The sequence below is a fragment of the Salvia splendens genome, unplaced genomic scaffold (genome assembly GCF_004379255.2).
Source record: "Salvia splendens isolate huo1 unplaced genomic scaffold, SspV2 ctg120, whole genome shotgun sequence".
Classification (NCBI taxonomy): Eukaryota; Viridiplantae; Streptophyta; class Magnoliopsida; order Lamiales; family Lamiaceae; genus Salvia; species Salvia splendens.
In genome coordinates this window covers 1,597-15,271 of record NW_024598755.1, presented here as the reverse complement: position 1 = coordinate 15,271, position 13,675 = coordinate 1,597, and the positions used below count along the sequence as shown (strand labels likewise).

At 37.1% G+C, this 13,675-nt stretch overlaps 2 protein-coding genes and 1 pseudogene across 2 annotated transcripts; all 3 read right to left on the bottom strand.

The window, feature by feature from the left end:
- Positions 1-479: 479 nt before the first annotated feature.
- On the bottom strand, positions 480-4,180 carry LOC121789029 (regulation of nuclear pre-mRNA domain-containing protein 1A-like). The gene is made up of 7 exons (XM_042187575.1): positions 3,571-4,180; positions 2,409-2,656; positions 2,038-2,193; positions 1,760-1,916; positions 1,527-1,669; positions 1,399-1,434; positions 480-1,308 (listed from the first exon to the last, which is right to left on the bottom strand). The coding sequence occupies exons 1-7, from the start codon at positions 3,644-3,646 to the stop codon at positions 610-612; spliced, it is 1,515 nt and encodes a 504-aa protein (XP_042043509.1). The 5' UTR covers positions 3,647-4,180; the 3' UTR covers positions 480-609.
- A 1,308-nt stretch (positions 4,181-5,488) lies between these two features.
- On the bottom strand, positions 5,489-7,445 carry LOC121789028 (60S ribosomal protein L30-like). The gene is made up of 5 exons (XM_042187574.1): positions 7,336-7,445; positions 7,105-7,210; positions 6,880-6,981; positions 5,809-5,877; positions 5,489-5,724 (listed from the first exon to the last, which is right to left on the bottom strand). Exons 1-5 carry the CDS (start codon positions 7,354-7,356, stop codon positions 5,684-5,686), a joined length of 339 nt encoding a protein of 112 aa, XP_042043508.1. The 5' UTR covers positions 7,357-7,445; the 3' UTR covers positions 5,489-5,683.
- A 1,530-nt stretch (positions 7,446-8,975) lies between these two features.
- LOC121789027 lies at positions 8,976-13,075 on the bottom strand (annotated as a pseudogene).
- Between the last annotated feature and the right edge of the window lie 600 nt (positions 13,076-13,675).

Genomic DNA, 13,675 nt, shown 5'->3' with positions numbered 1-13,675 from the left:
TCCTGACATGGCATCTCGGAAGAAGGTCTGTGACAGCATTGGCCCCGGGGAGGCGTCTACACAGCAACAAAATCTGCACTACATTCCATCTACGACTGTCCTTCCTTGCTCAAGTTTTTGGCCCGTCTCACAACGAGTTCAATGCCAAAATGCAGATTGGACCCTTTGGGATCGACGTGATTGCAGTTGTACCCGGGGCTATTAGGTCCAACATAGGAGAGACTGCTTTGGCCATCTACAGCAGAATGCCAGAATGGAAACTGTACAAGCCATTTGAAAAAGCGATTCGAACTAGGGCTGCAGTCTTCTCATGGATCATGTAATAAGAGTCTTCATATTTTCTATGTTTTTAGATACGACGAGTCTTAAACAGCTTTCATTTTAAGGATTTCCGTCTGCACCAACCAAAACGACGTCATATTGTGCATTTTCCTCTTCGATGAGATTTAGAATGTCTGAATAGTAATAGAGTCCCGATCTTAAAGTATAAAACTGAAAAGCCTATTATTATCCAAAGCAATATGATACACTGCTATTGATGTCTACTAAATCTCACAACAAAATTTCAAGTTTACAAGAAGCCTTTTGACGACTACAAATGTCAGCACATCACTGCAATCGGTAAGGGTGTGAAAAATATACCATTCCGGGTGCCTGAGTAGGAGCTAGAGGGCGAAAGCCTGCAGGCGGAGGCGGTTGCTGTTGAGATACCGACATGGGTTGCTGCTGAGGTACCGTTGATGGCTGATGCCCCATTGGCAGCATTTGCACCATCGGGTTAACCATGTACGATGGAGGAGGCCCAGGCGGCATAGGACTCAAGCCACTATAATCATACGAACCAGGCTGCATATACTGCATAGAAGGCTGGTTAGGTACTGAGTGATACAGAGCTTGAGAGTTGGGAACTTGCATCGAGGGCTGAGCCATGACGGTTGGATAAGGGTTTTGTGAAGGGTTTATCTGTGCAGCCATGTAAGCTTTAGGATCTGAAACAGGTGGGTTTTCGGATTTTGACTGCGATGATGAGAAAGAAGTCGTTGAGGTTGATGATGGCGTCAGCCCAGCACCTTTGGCTGCTTCGGCAGCAAATGAGGAGAGAACAGATGACATGATATACTGGGAGGATGTAGAGGCTGCTAGCCTATCTGCAACTTCAGCTGCAATTGCAGCAGCAGATTTTTTTGATGATTGCTCCGAGTTGGGATTGGCATCTGTTGGCGTGGTTGATGGTTTTGAGTCAAATACACGATCTTCATTCAATTGTTTTCGCATGTGTGTGGCTTCTTCTACCTGTGCCTGTGCAACCTGAAATTTGATACGACGCCTTGGATGTTAGAACGGTGTCTTAAAATGATTCTTGAAATAAAGTTTCGCGAATGGATCTCAACGACAAACCTGCATCTGTGTCCGAACATTCTCCAGTTCAGATTCCTGAAATACAGGAAAATTGTACCATCAACGATTCATTGGGCAAGTTGATACATAATAAAAAGGAATCATTCAGGTATTGAGCGACTGACTACCTGCTCGTGAAGTGCATCCCTCAACTGAGCAACGAGTGCGGCTCTATTGTTTTCAACTTCTTTAAGTTTTTCAATGCATTGATTCAATGTACTTTCTTCCTCCTCTAACTCTTTGGCTAGGGCCTTGCGCGATGGATCTTTGGCTGAAAAAAGTAGCAAATCCTAGAATAAATAGTAGGAATCAATAAAACACTGCAGCGCCAGTAATGTTGCTTCATTTAACAGTCGCCTACCTTTTGTTAACGCCACATCAACATCTTTCTCCATCCTTTTCACACGATGAACGGCAGACTTGCATTTACTCAATTCTTCGTCTTCACTATTGTGTTCACTGAACACCGAGTGAAATGCTGAAACAATTTTCTCTGCTGTACCACCAATGCTCAGTTTCTGGTTTCATTAAAAGAAGATTTTTTCAAAAATATGAATAATCTAACAAAGCTGACGACGTACAATAAAAGAAAAGAAAGATAAGAGCCACGCAAAAAAGCAATGAATTGGTAAATCCTACCGTCTTTATAGAACGTGAGTCCTTTTTAACTATTCTGACAGAGCGAGACCGCTTCTTCCTGAGCTCCAAAGGTGGAGGCAATTCTTCTCCAAGCATTGCATCTCTAAGGCTTTTAGCTTGAGAACCAAAAACTCTTCGTTCTTCCCATATCCCAACCTAAACAGCACATTATAGTCAAGCATCTCCGCCAGTAAAAACAAAATTGATTATGTAGCATTCACATTTGAAGAATTACAAGACTAAAAAACTGAGATATCTACAGAGCATTTTAAGAAATGACAATTCCCGACTGAATAATCAACTTTTCCATTTGGGGTTGAGGAAAGGAGTGGTAGAGTGGCAGTGTTCTTAAATTATGCAAAAGAGCTCACCAATCTAGACACCACATTCTTTCCACGATCATCGCCTTTACTCTCTAACTCCTTGAGTGCTGAAGGAAGAACTTTCCAGAACTCGGTAACGAATTCATTGCCTTTACGCTTGCTGTTCTGTAAGATGTCATTTGCAAGGTATAAAAGAGGTACTTTCTGGGCTATTTCTGAACTGTGGAATTGTCTGTCCCATGTTGTAACCACTAGCTCTGCTTTGCTGCGGTGAAATATACACCAGTGCGATAAAGCTATATCCCAAGTTAAGGGAAAACCAGAGAACGTATTTGCATATATATAAGTAGAGGGTGTCAGAGAAGTATTTCCTTACAAGTAGACCTCTAAAGCAAGTTTATAAACCGTAAGCATAAACTACATCAATTTTGAAATTTATGCATTTCCATTCTCCAGAAATGGACACTTATTCAATTAAATGTTGCGTGGAAGATTCGCTTACACGGAAAGAAAATTTTCACAAAAAGAATACTCCATAATGTTAGATATTTGTGAATAGTGAATATAAAAGATTACGGTTATATACGTATGCCAACTCAAAAAAAGCATCCACACAAGAACTTGAAATGCTCGTCTAGTCATTACAAAGAATATAATTCAGAACATTAGGAAAACAAAACAAAAAACAGAACGCAAAAGGCAAAGATATCGTTCTAACATAATTGTGACTCTACGACTCTATAAAGTGCCAACTCAGGTAGAAATTTATCATAGATGAAAAGAACTGTGTTATCCTTTAATTTGAAATGATAAGCCTAGGTGTAATAACTTCAAAAAACCAAATGTATCAGCAATCCTATCAAAATTAAACAATAAACGAAATCCTAGTATCAAACCAAACGGGACGAAAGATCAACTGCAACAAGCGGAACGGTGACTCCACAATACATTCCTCATTTCCTCTAAGTATATACTACAATGAAACTGGAGCACCAATTCACACTGTTCGAACACATGAAACACATTGTACAATTACAAAATCAATCCCTAAATGTTTAGCAGGATAGATGAAGTAAGTGCATCTCCCAATCCACTCAGAAAACACAAAGCAAAATCAAGAAACTGCAAATCACACTACACTTGCTAGCAATACAAGGAAACAGAAAGAATTAGAGACAGCAATAAACCCAAAATAAGCAGAGGAGGATACTCTCAATGCATTGCTGAGTGCTATTGAGATTCGAAAGCTTGTCAGCAAGAATCTGTTCACTGAACACACTATTCATCCCACCGCCGCCGCCACTTTCAGCTCCGCCGAACAACTACGTGTGTGTGCGTGTGGCGAATGTATTCACTTGAATAGAAGCGCGGCAAAATCCGAAATTCAATTGAATCCAAGAGTGAAACCCTAATTTATGTATGAACAAGAACTGAGAAAATATAATAACTTTAACCCAATTAATCGGGCTCTGCGAGAGAAAAAAACTTTCAACAAATCAGCTTGAGAGAAAAAAAATTTCAACAAATCAGCTTATTTGCATTGCTACAAAATCGAAAACGGAGAGCAAGGGGAGAGTTTTTCCGAACCAAAGCAAAAAATAGAAGTTGGGCGGAAAGAAAATTTGAAAAACAGGTAGCTTGTACAAAATTTAAACGAAATTTGATTTCAGTTATATCACAAACCCTAATAAAAAGTTGTGATTTTGTTAGGATTTTGGAAGCGGGAGTGATGGGGAGGGATTCATACAGAGAGAAACGCATAAAAATGAGAGGGGATTTGCCTTTTTTGGTAATAAAAATTTGCTGCGTCTAGTGTGTGATGTGTGTGAAAATTCTATGAAATTTAGAGATGTAAAACGCAATTTTATTAAATTGGGTATGTCACGTGCACCTGTAATTCTTGTTATTTTACTACTAAAGTTGTGCAAAGATGTGATTTTGAATTTCAATTTCCATTTCCATTTCCATTTCCATTTCCATTCTTTATATATTGTGTTTTTGAGTATAGTATATGCAGTTTTTAAGAGCAACATGAATAAATAATTATATTATCTTAGTCCAAAATATTTTGCTCGCATTTTATGGGTGTGGATTTTAGTAAAGTTAAAAAATACTATTGATTGTTTGTTGATAAAACTGTCACGTTTTAATGTAGAGATTTGTAGGTTAGTGGAGAAAAGTTATCATTTGTTGTTATTCAATGAGAGTGGTTATTTTTTTAGGCCATGTATGATGTATAAACAAGATAAGATAAAAAAAATATAGAGTAAATATAAAATTAGTAATTTCTAAAAATTGCAAGAACACATTCCTGGGGGTGAGGAAAATATTTAATTGAATACACTCTCTTATGAGACGGATGAAGTATTAGGGGTGAGTACGGATTTGAGATAGAATTGTTGCACAAACCGATCCAATCCAAAGCTTTTAAAATATAATGAAAAATGAATCCAATTAGATCTGAAAATTTGAGATTGCATAAAAATATAAAATATGAAAACTCAATACCAAAAATTTGAAAATTTTGAAAATCTAATACCGAAATCCGAAAATCTAATGCAAGACACCATTGGAATTGTTCAACACAAATTATATTTGTTAGGTTTACAATTATAATAATTATTTTTATGTATGTTAACAAATTATTTTTAAAATCTAACTTCATGTTATTATGCACGATTTGATTCACCTTTTAAAATCATACTTAATTGATAATAAACAAATATATTCATGAAACACTTTTTCTTAAATAGGAGTAATTAATAGTTTTCACTTTTTGCATATCTTAAAGCAAAATGAAAAATAAAACTTTCAATTGTTGGATAAAAATATATTTTCACATGTAATTAAAAAGAATTTAGCACGTTAAGTACTACAGTAAAGTTGGGGAGAAAAACACAAAGTGATGAAATTTGAAAATTAAATTTTGAGGACTCACTTGCCCTAGTTAAAATGTAAAGGGAACTATTGTAATTTAAATTTCCCATCCTAATAATGTCGATTCCGATTCAGATTCAGATTCAGATTCCGATTCCAATTCCCGAGTCAAGATCATTGAGTACAAAGAGAGAAAAGGAAGTAGAAGATCAAAAATAGGGATAATCAGATCTCATACGCTCTACCAAACATGATTAATGGAAGTGCATTGCATTGACTGTCAAAAACCAGCAAGGACATGACCACGCTGAACCATAACACACAGCATAGAATATTCGAGATGATAATTCCAAGACTAAGATAAAAATGTCTTACATATGAAATAGAGAAAATGATACAACGGATCCAGAATATCGAAGTAAATCATTAAAACTATTTATCTTTCCTCAGTGATCACCGGGCAGTGACTTGATGATGTCCGAGTCACCTGTATAATACAGAGAACAATTGAAATGTATCAAATCACTCCAATGTCCATGTGATGTTAGGTATTAAGCAACAACTGTCTTACCAGGATCAACAATGCTGAGGCACGAAACACGGAAGTACTTCCCACACGCAGTCCCCAAATCAACATTGTCTGGAAATTCACAACGTAATTTAAAGCAAGCGTTAGACCAAACTCATGCCTGCTAGCTCCTACTTCGCTATATATTGCCCCAAACATATATCTACGTAGAAAACACTCCACGTTTGTTCCTTTACATTAGCGTTATTAGAGAGTATACTGATTCAAGCTTGATTAAAACCATAGCCTTTGGCAGCACATAATTAGAAAAACGCATTGACTCTATTTCAAATGAATCAGCATATAATGCTAATAAACACCCAATACATTAGGAATTGTCAACTACTCCTTTACATTGGAGTTATTAGACAGTATACTGATTCAAGCTTGATTAAAACCATAGCCTTTGGCAGCACATAATTAGAAAAACGCATTGGCTCTATTTTAAATGAATCAGCATATAATGCTAATAAACACCCAATACATTAGGAATTGTCAACTACTCCCTACTCCCTCCGTTCCACAGTAATAGGGTCATTTCATTTTCTGCACTCGTTTTGAAAAAATGATAATAAATAGTTAAAGTGGAGAGAGAGTAAAGTAAAAGAAAGAATAATGTAGAGAAGAATCTTATCTACAATATTCTCTCTCTTATTTTACTTTTTTCTCCACTTTAACTATTTATAATTATTTTTTCAAAACAAGTGCGCAAAATGAAATGTCTCTATTACTAGGGAACGGAGGGAGTACATCACAAGCTTTCTGTTTCATCTCATTGGTGGAATTTCCTATTGTTTCATCCATTGGTGCTTATCATTTGATGTATTATTCTTCCAAATATCATATATGTTCACAGCAAAAGTTTATTCAATACTGTAACAAACATTAACCCTAAGCTCCAAATCATGTGTTATTATGTCTTCCATTTGCATAACCAAAATTAAAAACTTGGAAACTGTAAGCATACCTAATGTATAAATCCTTCTTATAAACAAGCAAATATAACAAGATGTCCCAGAAATAAGCGTAAAGTCGTTCAAACCAAAGGGGAGTAAAACGCAAATCAGCACTTACTTCCGTTGTAATGGTGAACACCAATCTTCGCGAGCATAGCATAGTACTCAATCTCGGATTTCCTCAAAGGCGGGCAATTGTTCGAGATCAAGATCAACTTACCTACAAAAATTCAACCAATCAACAACCTCAAACCCATCTACACCATACAGATTTAGCTGAAACGCATTCGCACCGAGATAAATCTAACGAACATTGCAAAAAACGAAAAGGGGGAAAATTTACCTTTGGAGTTGCGTAGGGTTTTAAGCACGGTCTTGTATCCGAGCGTGTACTTCCCGCTCTTCATCACGAGAGCGAGCCTGTTGTTGATGCTCTCATGAGTCTTCTTCTGAAAACGGAAATGAATCAGCGCAAAAGCGAATTAGCTATTGATTTCAGATGAATTTTAGAAATTAACATGAACAGAAGTGTTAAATTAGGGAACGATGATCAGAAAATAGAGGAGAATCATACGGTCTTCTTGGCGGCCACCATTGTTGCTGGAGTCTGCTGGAGAGCGAGCGGCGGAGAAGAATGTGAAACCCTAATTCGGCTAAGAGATGCAGCACTGAGTGATGGGTTTTTAATAGGGTATAAATTTTTGCAGATCTTCAATTTCGTCCTTCAATGTTTGGAAATTACCTAAATCTACCCAATTCCTTGGTCGGAACTGTAATATTCGAATTAATGAAGGGTTAAGTTGAAAATTATCCACAGTAACACGATGATCGAAATTATCTTATCTTATTGATTTAAAAGATAAACGTTTTACGAATTAACAAGCCATTTGCCATTATTAATTTCTTACTAAGGGTGTTTCAATTTCATTTCTGATTTTTTATGACTCATTATTTGTAACAAAAAGGATGTAATCAGACAAAAAAATTGTCTTCCGATTCTTCTGTGATCTAATTAACTCGGGCTCGTACAGTAACTTGTTTAGAGTAAATTGAGATCAAAATCACAATAAACCTTAAGATGAAAAAATAAAATAATATTAGCATTACTTTTATTTTAATTATAAGGATCAGATGTACCGCAAGGTTCACGTGTATTAATCGATACCTCTTTTGCCATAAACATTGTGAGATGGTTACAACAACATCGATATACATGCATATATGAAAGTGTTATATTGCTAAAAAAATAATCACAAGATGTTCAAAATACGATCAACAAAAAACGTCAATAAGGGTATTAAGGTCAATTTACAACCAATTAGTTGTAACTAACTTTTAAAAAATATCTCATAACTTTAAAACGCATATAACTTTCTAGATTTAAATTATTTTTTCGCACAACATATATCAAATTAAAGATAATTTCATAAGGATTCTAACGAGATCTCACTTGCATATGTTCTGATGTCAAGATTTGAAAATTTTGTTGAAAATTTTCATAAATTTCGTTAACATCTTTATATCTATACACAACACATAATATGTCAATACAATGCTTGTACAATGTCAATATGAAATAGTATTGACATTGTCATGTCTTTGTGTTGGTGTATTTCATACACTGTATTGACATTGTGTTTCTAAACCCTAAATTTGATAGTTGACATTATCTTTTTAATATTAAAAAATGAAAAACAAAATTACACATGGCAAATTGTAGACCACGAGATTTTTAAAATCCGATGGTCTTAAATTAGTTGTAGTAAGCAATTAAATGATGAGTTAGCAATTGATCACTCCCCCATGGATATAAGTCTCATAACACAAGATCTGTAAAAATAATAAATATTTATAAGTAAACGATGAACATCAGTAGGCTTCGTCCAACACATACATTGGTCTTTGGCGATGTATATTTTTACCGTATATCTCAAGGGGAGACTAGTAATAGAATTACCAAAAGGCCAACACAATACAAGTATCAATGATCAATTAGGGGTTTCAATTCATTATAATTTTTTTATCGGGTTTGAACCACTGAAATATGATTCCGATGAATATTTGTTAGAACATTGAAATTCAAATCGATATTTACCAATAAATTAATGTATATTATACCTCAATACTTTCACTTTCTTAAAAAAGAAACACATCACTTATCATAAAGAGTGAGTATGTGCTAAGGTTGAAAAAAGCAGAGTAAAAAATGCATGCTGAGAATAAAAAGGATCCAAATGTTGTAGCAATGTTAGTAACATACAATCCTCCTTTAGAAACAGATGGATGTCCAAAACTCTCATCAACTAAAAGATAACAAATTCCTAACTCAGCCTCAGATGAGATCCATGACTGAACCAGCACCGGAACATCCTACATTTGTCACCTGCAGACCTGCAAAGATATAGTTATAACATACCTTTCACTCTAACCAATCTTATCAGAAATCTACTGAGTAACATTCTTCCCCGGTGTCTTCAGCTTTGATGCAACTACTTCATCAGACAACGGCAGGTAGTAGATGCGTGGTGGGGCCTTGGTTTTCCGAAATAGGTCATCCAGAGTGACAATTGGTGGATCAACAACCTTCTCCGCAGCTGGAAGCGGGGTGGAGGTGGGAGGTTCAGCCTGTCCCTTGCCGGGACAGGCTGTTCCCTTGGTGGATGCAGCCGTTCCCTGACTTGGGGTGGTGGGTTGGATAGCGGTGGTGGAGGAAGAGGAGGTGGTATCTGCTGCTTCATTAATTGCTGTCGTGGGAAGGTTGTGCGACAGATGGGGATTGAGTTGGAACTGTAGTTGGTGAGGGAGCTGCAGGAGACGCAAGTGGAGCCTCCACGCGTGATTTGACTTCTTGAGGATCAACAAACTCTGCAACCAAGAGGCGCCCCCCGTTTGTTGGCCACTGGAGATTGTATACAGCATTACGAGTTTCTAAAGCCTCTTCAACAGATGAGTACTGCATAGACAAAGTTATTCTAATAACTACCCATATATATCAAAGTGGGCCAGCTTCCCAATATAAAAATAATGAGCACATTCATGAATTAATGTGAACACACACACACACACACAAGTAGATATATGAGCTACACAATGCACAAGTATTTGTCATAGTTACAAACACATGCTATAATATTTGTTTTGCACAAAATAGATAAAACGAGGGATGTAGTTATGGGAGTGAAGACAAAACGTACTGAGACAAAACAGTGGGTTTTGATGTGATCCATCCAGAAACTGGTAACAGTTCCAGTCTTTCCTAGAAGTTCTTGGACAGCTTTCAAAGTGAAAGGGCGCAGAAAATGATCAATTCTGAGAGAATTAGTCGGTGGCTTTGATGATGGTGGAACTGCACACAACAAACAAAACAATTCAGTTGAGATAACAAAGAATATTAGAAACAAATTACTGGAGCAATGACAAACTATGGAACATACCCACACGCTCCTTGGGAGCCTCCTCTACATTAGCTAAGGAGTTAGCACCTGTTATGGGCTTAAAACTAGGTTCAGATGAACCTTTGGTGTTATAGAACCACTCTGTGGCTCAGAACTCTTTAAGCCTTCAGTGTTCCACCTGCGGACCTTCTTCTCAGCATCATGATTGCCAACGGCTTCTTTGTCTGGAATATCCAAAGCATGAGTTTGTTGTTAAAGCCTTAATAGAAAAAAAAAAGTAGCTAGACATAACCAAAGAAGGACAAAGTGAATAGATTTTCTTAAGTTATCATAAATTTCAGCCAGGAGCTATTATACATATATCTGTTTAGCCTGGATTCAGAATTTGGTTGAGATCGAACTATTACAGGCACAAAAGGGTGACAGATTTAGATCTGGAAATCACTCATAACCTTCAATAAAAAAGGAAGCATGCCTAGATTAACCACAATCTTCACAATTATAAGCCAAATATTTTAGTATTCACAATAATAGTTAGCCAGTATTGTCCAAAAGCTTGTTAATTGTGTGCAAAGAGTTGTCATAGCAAAAAATGTTCATAATAACAAACTGGATCCTTTCCCACCATATTTATCATATTCCAGATATTAAACTGCAAAAGTATTTATTTTAAGAATCCAGAGTCTTTACTATATAGTATGAAACATCATGTTGACATCAATTTACAGCACGCATTAAACATTAAAAAAAAGGCCCTGCGGATATAAGCCAGAAAGCCATCTAAAAAAATATAACAAATAAGGTGCAAACAATATAAATCGTGGGTTCCTGCATCTCTAGAGCTTTATTACCCAAAGAAGGCATGGAGCTTTAATATAGTTAATCCATACAATATTGATATTATAGTGTGTCTTTTCATGCAAACCATCATAATGTACTTACCTTGAAATTTTCTTTTCACAGAGGTCGGTCCAGAAGCTGTCTCCATTTCTACGGGCTTATCATGACCAACCACGTCCACATGATCCTCCTCTTTCACACTAGGTGTTCCAGAGTTCTCCACATTTTCAGTAAATGAATCAGACTTGCCATCCATCTGTTTACTCTCCATTATATCCTCTTCCATGGAATCATCGCCAGAACTCCGATCTAAACTTAATTTCTCAGGGGGATCTGCATCCCCACTATCAATGCTCTTGACATCATGAAGTTCTTCAACATCTTTTATGTCAAGGTCAACTTTGTCATCATTTTTGTCAAGTGGCTCTTTAACATCTTTTATGTCAAGACCATCTTTCACATTATTTTTGTCAAGTGGCTCTTCAACATCCATTGGATGTGATTCACCACCATCAGGGACAGCGACGTTGGGAGACTGCTGCACCGTCCCAGGCTTAACATCTAGTTCTAATTTGACATTATCATTAATTACATCAATCTTTAGTTCATTTTTCTCAATAATGGAGACAGATTCAGTAGAAACAGAATCAGATGTTACTTGAAACCCTAAATTAGGGTCAACCGCAGATACCTGATACTTCAGTGTCTGGACACTGGAACCTGGTTCGAGTGTACTGGAATCATCGTTTTCCCTCTGCTCCGTTGATTGAATACCTTCATTAGTATTAGGAGCTGAGAGTTCAACCTTCGCATCCTCCTGCATGGATCCATCAGCATTAAGCAATATAGTAGCATCTGCATCCTCATTTGTTCCATGATCTTGTGAGTTTGATTCTTCCAAAATCTTCACAGGTTCAGTTATCTTTTCAACTTCAGTAGTTTCCACAAAAGAGGGCTCAGGAACCTGTCCACCTTCCAGCCCAGCAAACTCGGTTCCCTGCACCAAGCCTGTTTCAATGACTTTGCCTTCACCTGATGACCCTCTGGAGTCATCTATCGTTACGACAATGTCAATATCTCTCCCGGTAAAAGCCTTAGCACTATCATTAACATCAGTCACTGCATTTTCTTTTTCAACAGGAACCTCAGGCTGTGAAGGTTCGTCTTGTGCTTCCTCCAAACTTTGCATTTCAATACGAAGTGCTTCATCCAGACGTTTCACCAGATCTTGTTTCAACCCACTACTAGTCAATCTACGCCTCTTGAGCTCTTCCCTCAGCTCAGTGACCTTCAATTGATCAACCGTTCGATTGCCAATTTTAACATATGGCGAAGACATCTTTCCTTACACCAACTTTCACTTCTACAAGACCTGCAACAACAAATATAATCACTAACAGGAGACTGTTTTCGGAGATAACATAAATACGCATATGTAAATTCAAAAGGAAAATATTCACTTCCAGCTGCTTGAAGAGGATGTACAAATGTGCTTAAAGTTTTCATTAAAAATTGTACTCCATTTTTAGGCAAAAAATTGTTTTAAAAAAAAAACTTAAAAGATGTCAGGATACAATTCCTCGTTCATATACATGTATTTATATAATAACAGCTAGTTTAGAGAGACGAGTAGTCAATAATGTAAAATTCCCAGTCAAGTTCAGTAATACACAACATCCATTACATAACCAAAAATTTAAACATCCTGACATCGAAATTCAACAACAGGAAATACTTCAAACTCCAATTTTTAGATCCACGAATTCCAATTCAGAAAAATAAGCTTGCAGATCTCTTGACCAAAAAACCAACAACCCAGCAGCAAAAAGTAGATATAGATGTGAAGAAGAAGTGGAAATGTGGGAGAAAAGGCTGCAGAAGAAATTGACCTGATGATCAAATGGAATTAGGGTTTCTTGATTTTGTTGCGGCAAGAGGTCCACGACGGCAGCGGCGGGGAGCGACGGTGGTGGCGTGAGTGAATAGACGCCCGATTTTAGGAAATGAGGGGAGGAAGCGAGAGTAAGGTTAGCCAGAGATAGAGGAAAGAGAGAGACTTGGAGATAGAACATAGGAGCGAGAAATGGAGAGAGAGAGATTAAGACGAAGAACCGATTGAGTTATTGGGCTTTTGTAATAACTTGGGCCTTTTTAATAATTTGGGCCTTTTGATAAAAGTAGGAGTTGCATTAGATTTGTGAAAACTTATCCAACTTTAGATCATTATAAGTCCGATTCGAACTAGAGTCATTCTAATCCCATCCGAATCTAGTGGACATAGGGGGTGTTCGGTTGGCAAGATTAAATCTCATAATTAAATATGTATCATGTTTGGTTCATAAGATTGAACCCTTCAACTTAATCCTAGATGGATAGTCTCATGATAATTAGTCATAGCCTCACCCCTCCAACTAAAATAATCTCACAACTTAATCCTAGATGGATAGTCTCATGATATTAGTCATGGCAACCGAACACCACTATAGTAGAGGCCAAGTAGATGCTTAAGTCTCTACCCAACTTAAATATCTCTTTTTATTCTTATAAGAGCACCGTCAATAGGACCGCGTTTTGTGACAGTTAGAGCAGCCGAGATTTGCGGCCCAGTTGCAGCGTAATGGGCGAGGCAGTGGCCGTCGAAACTACCGCAGCAGTCACTGCAAGTGGCCGATTTAGCAG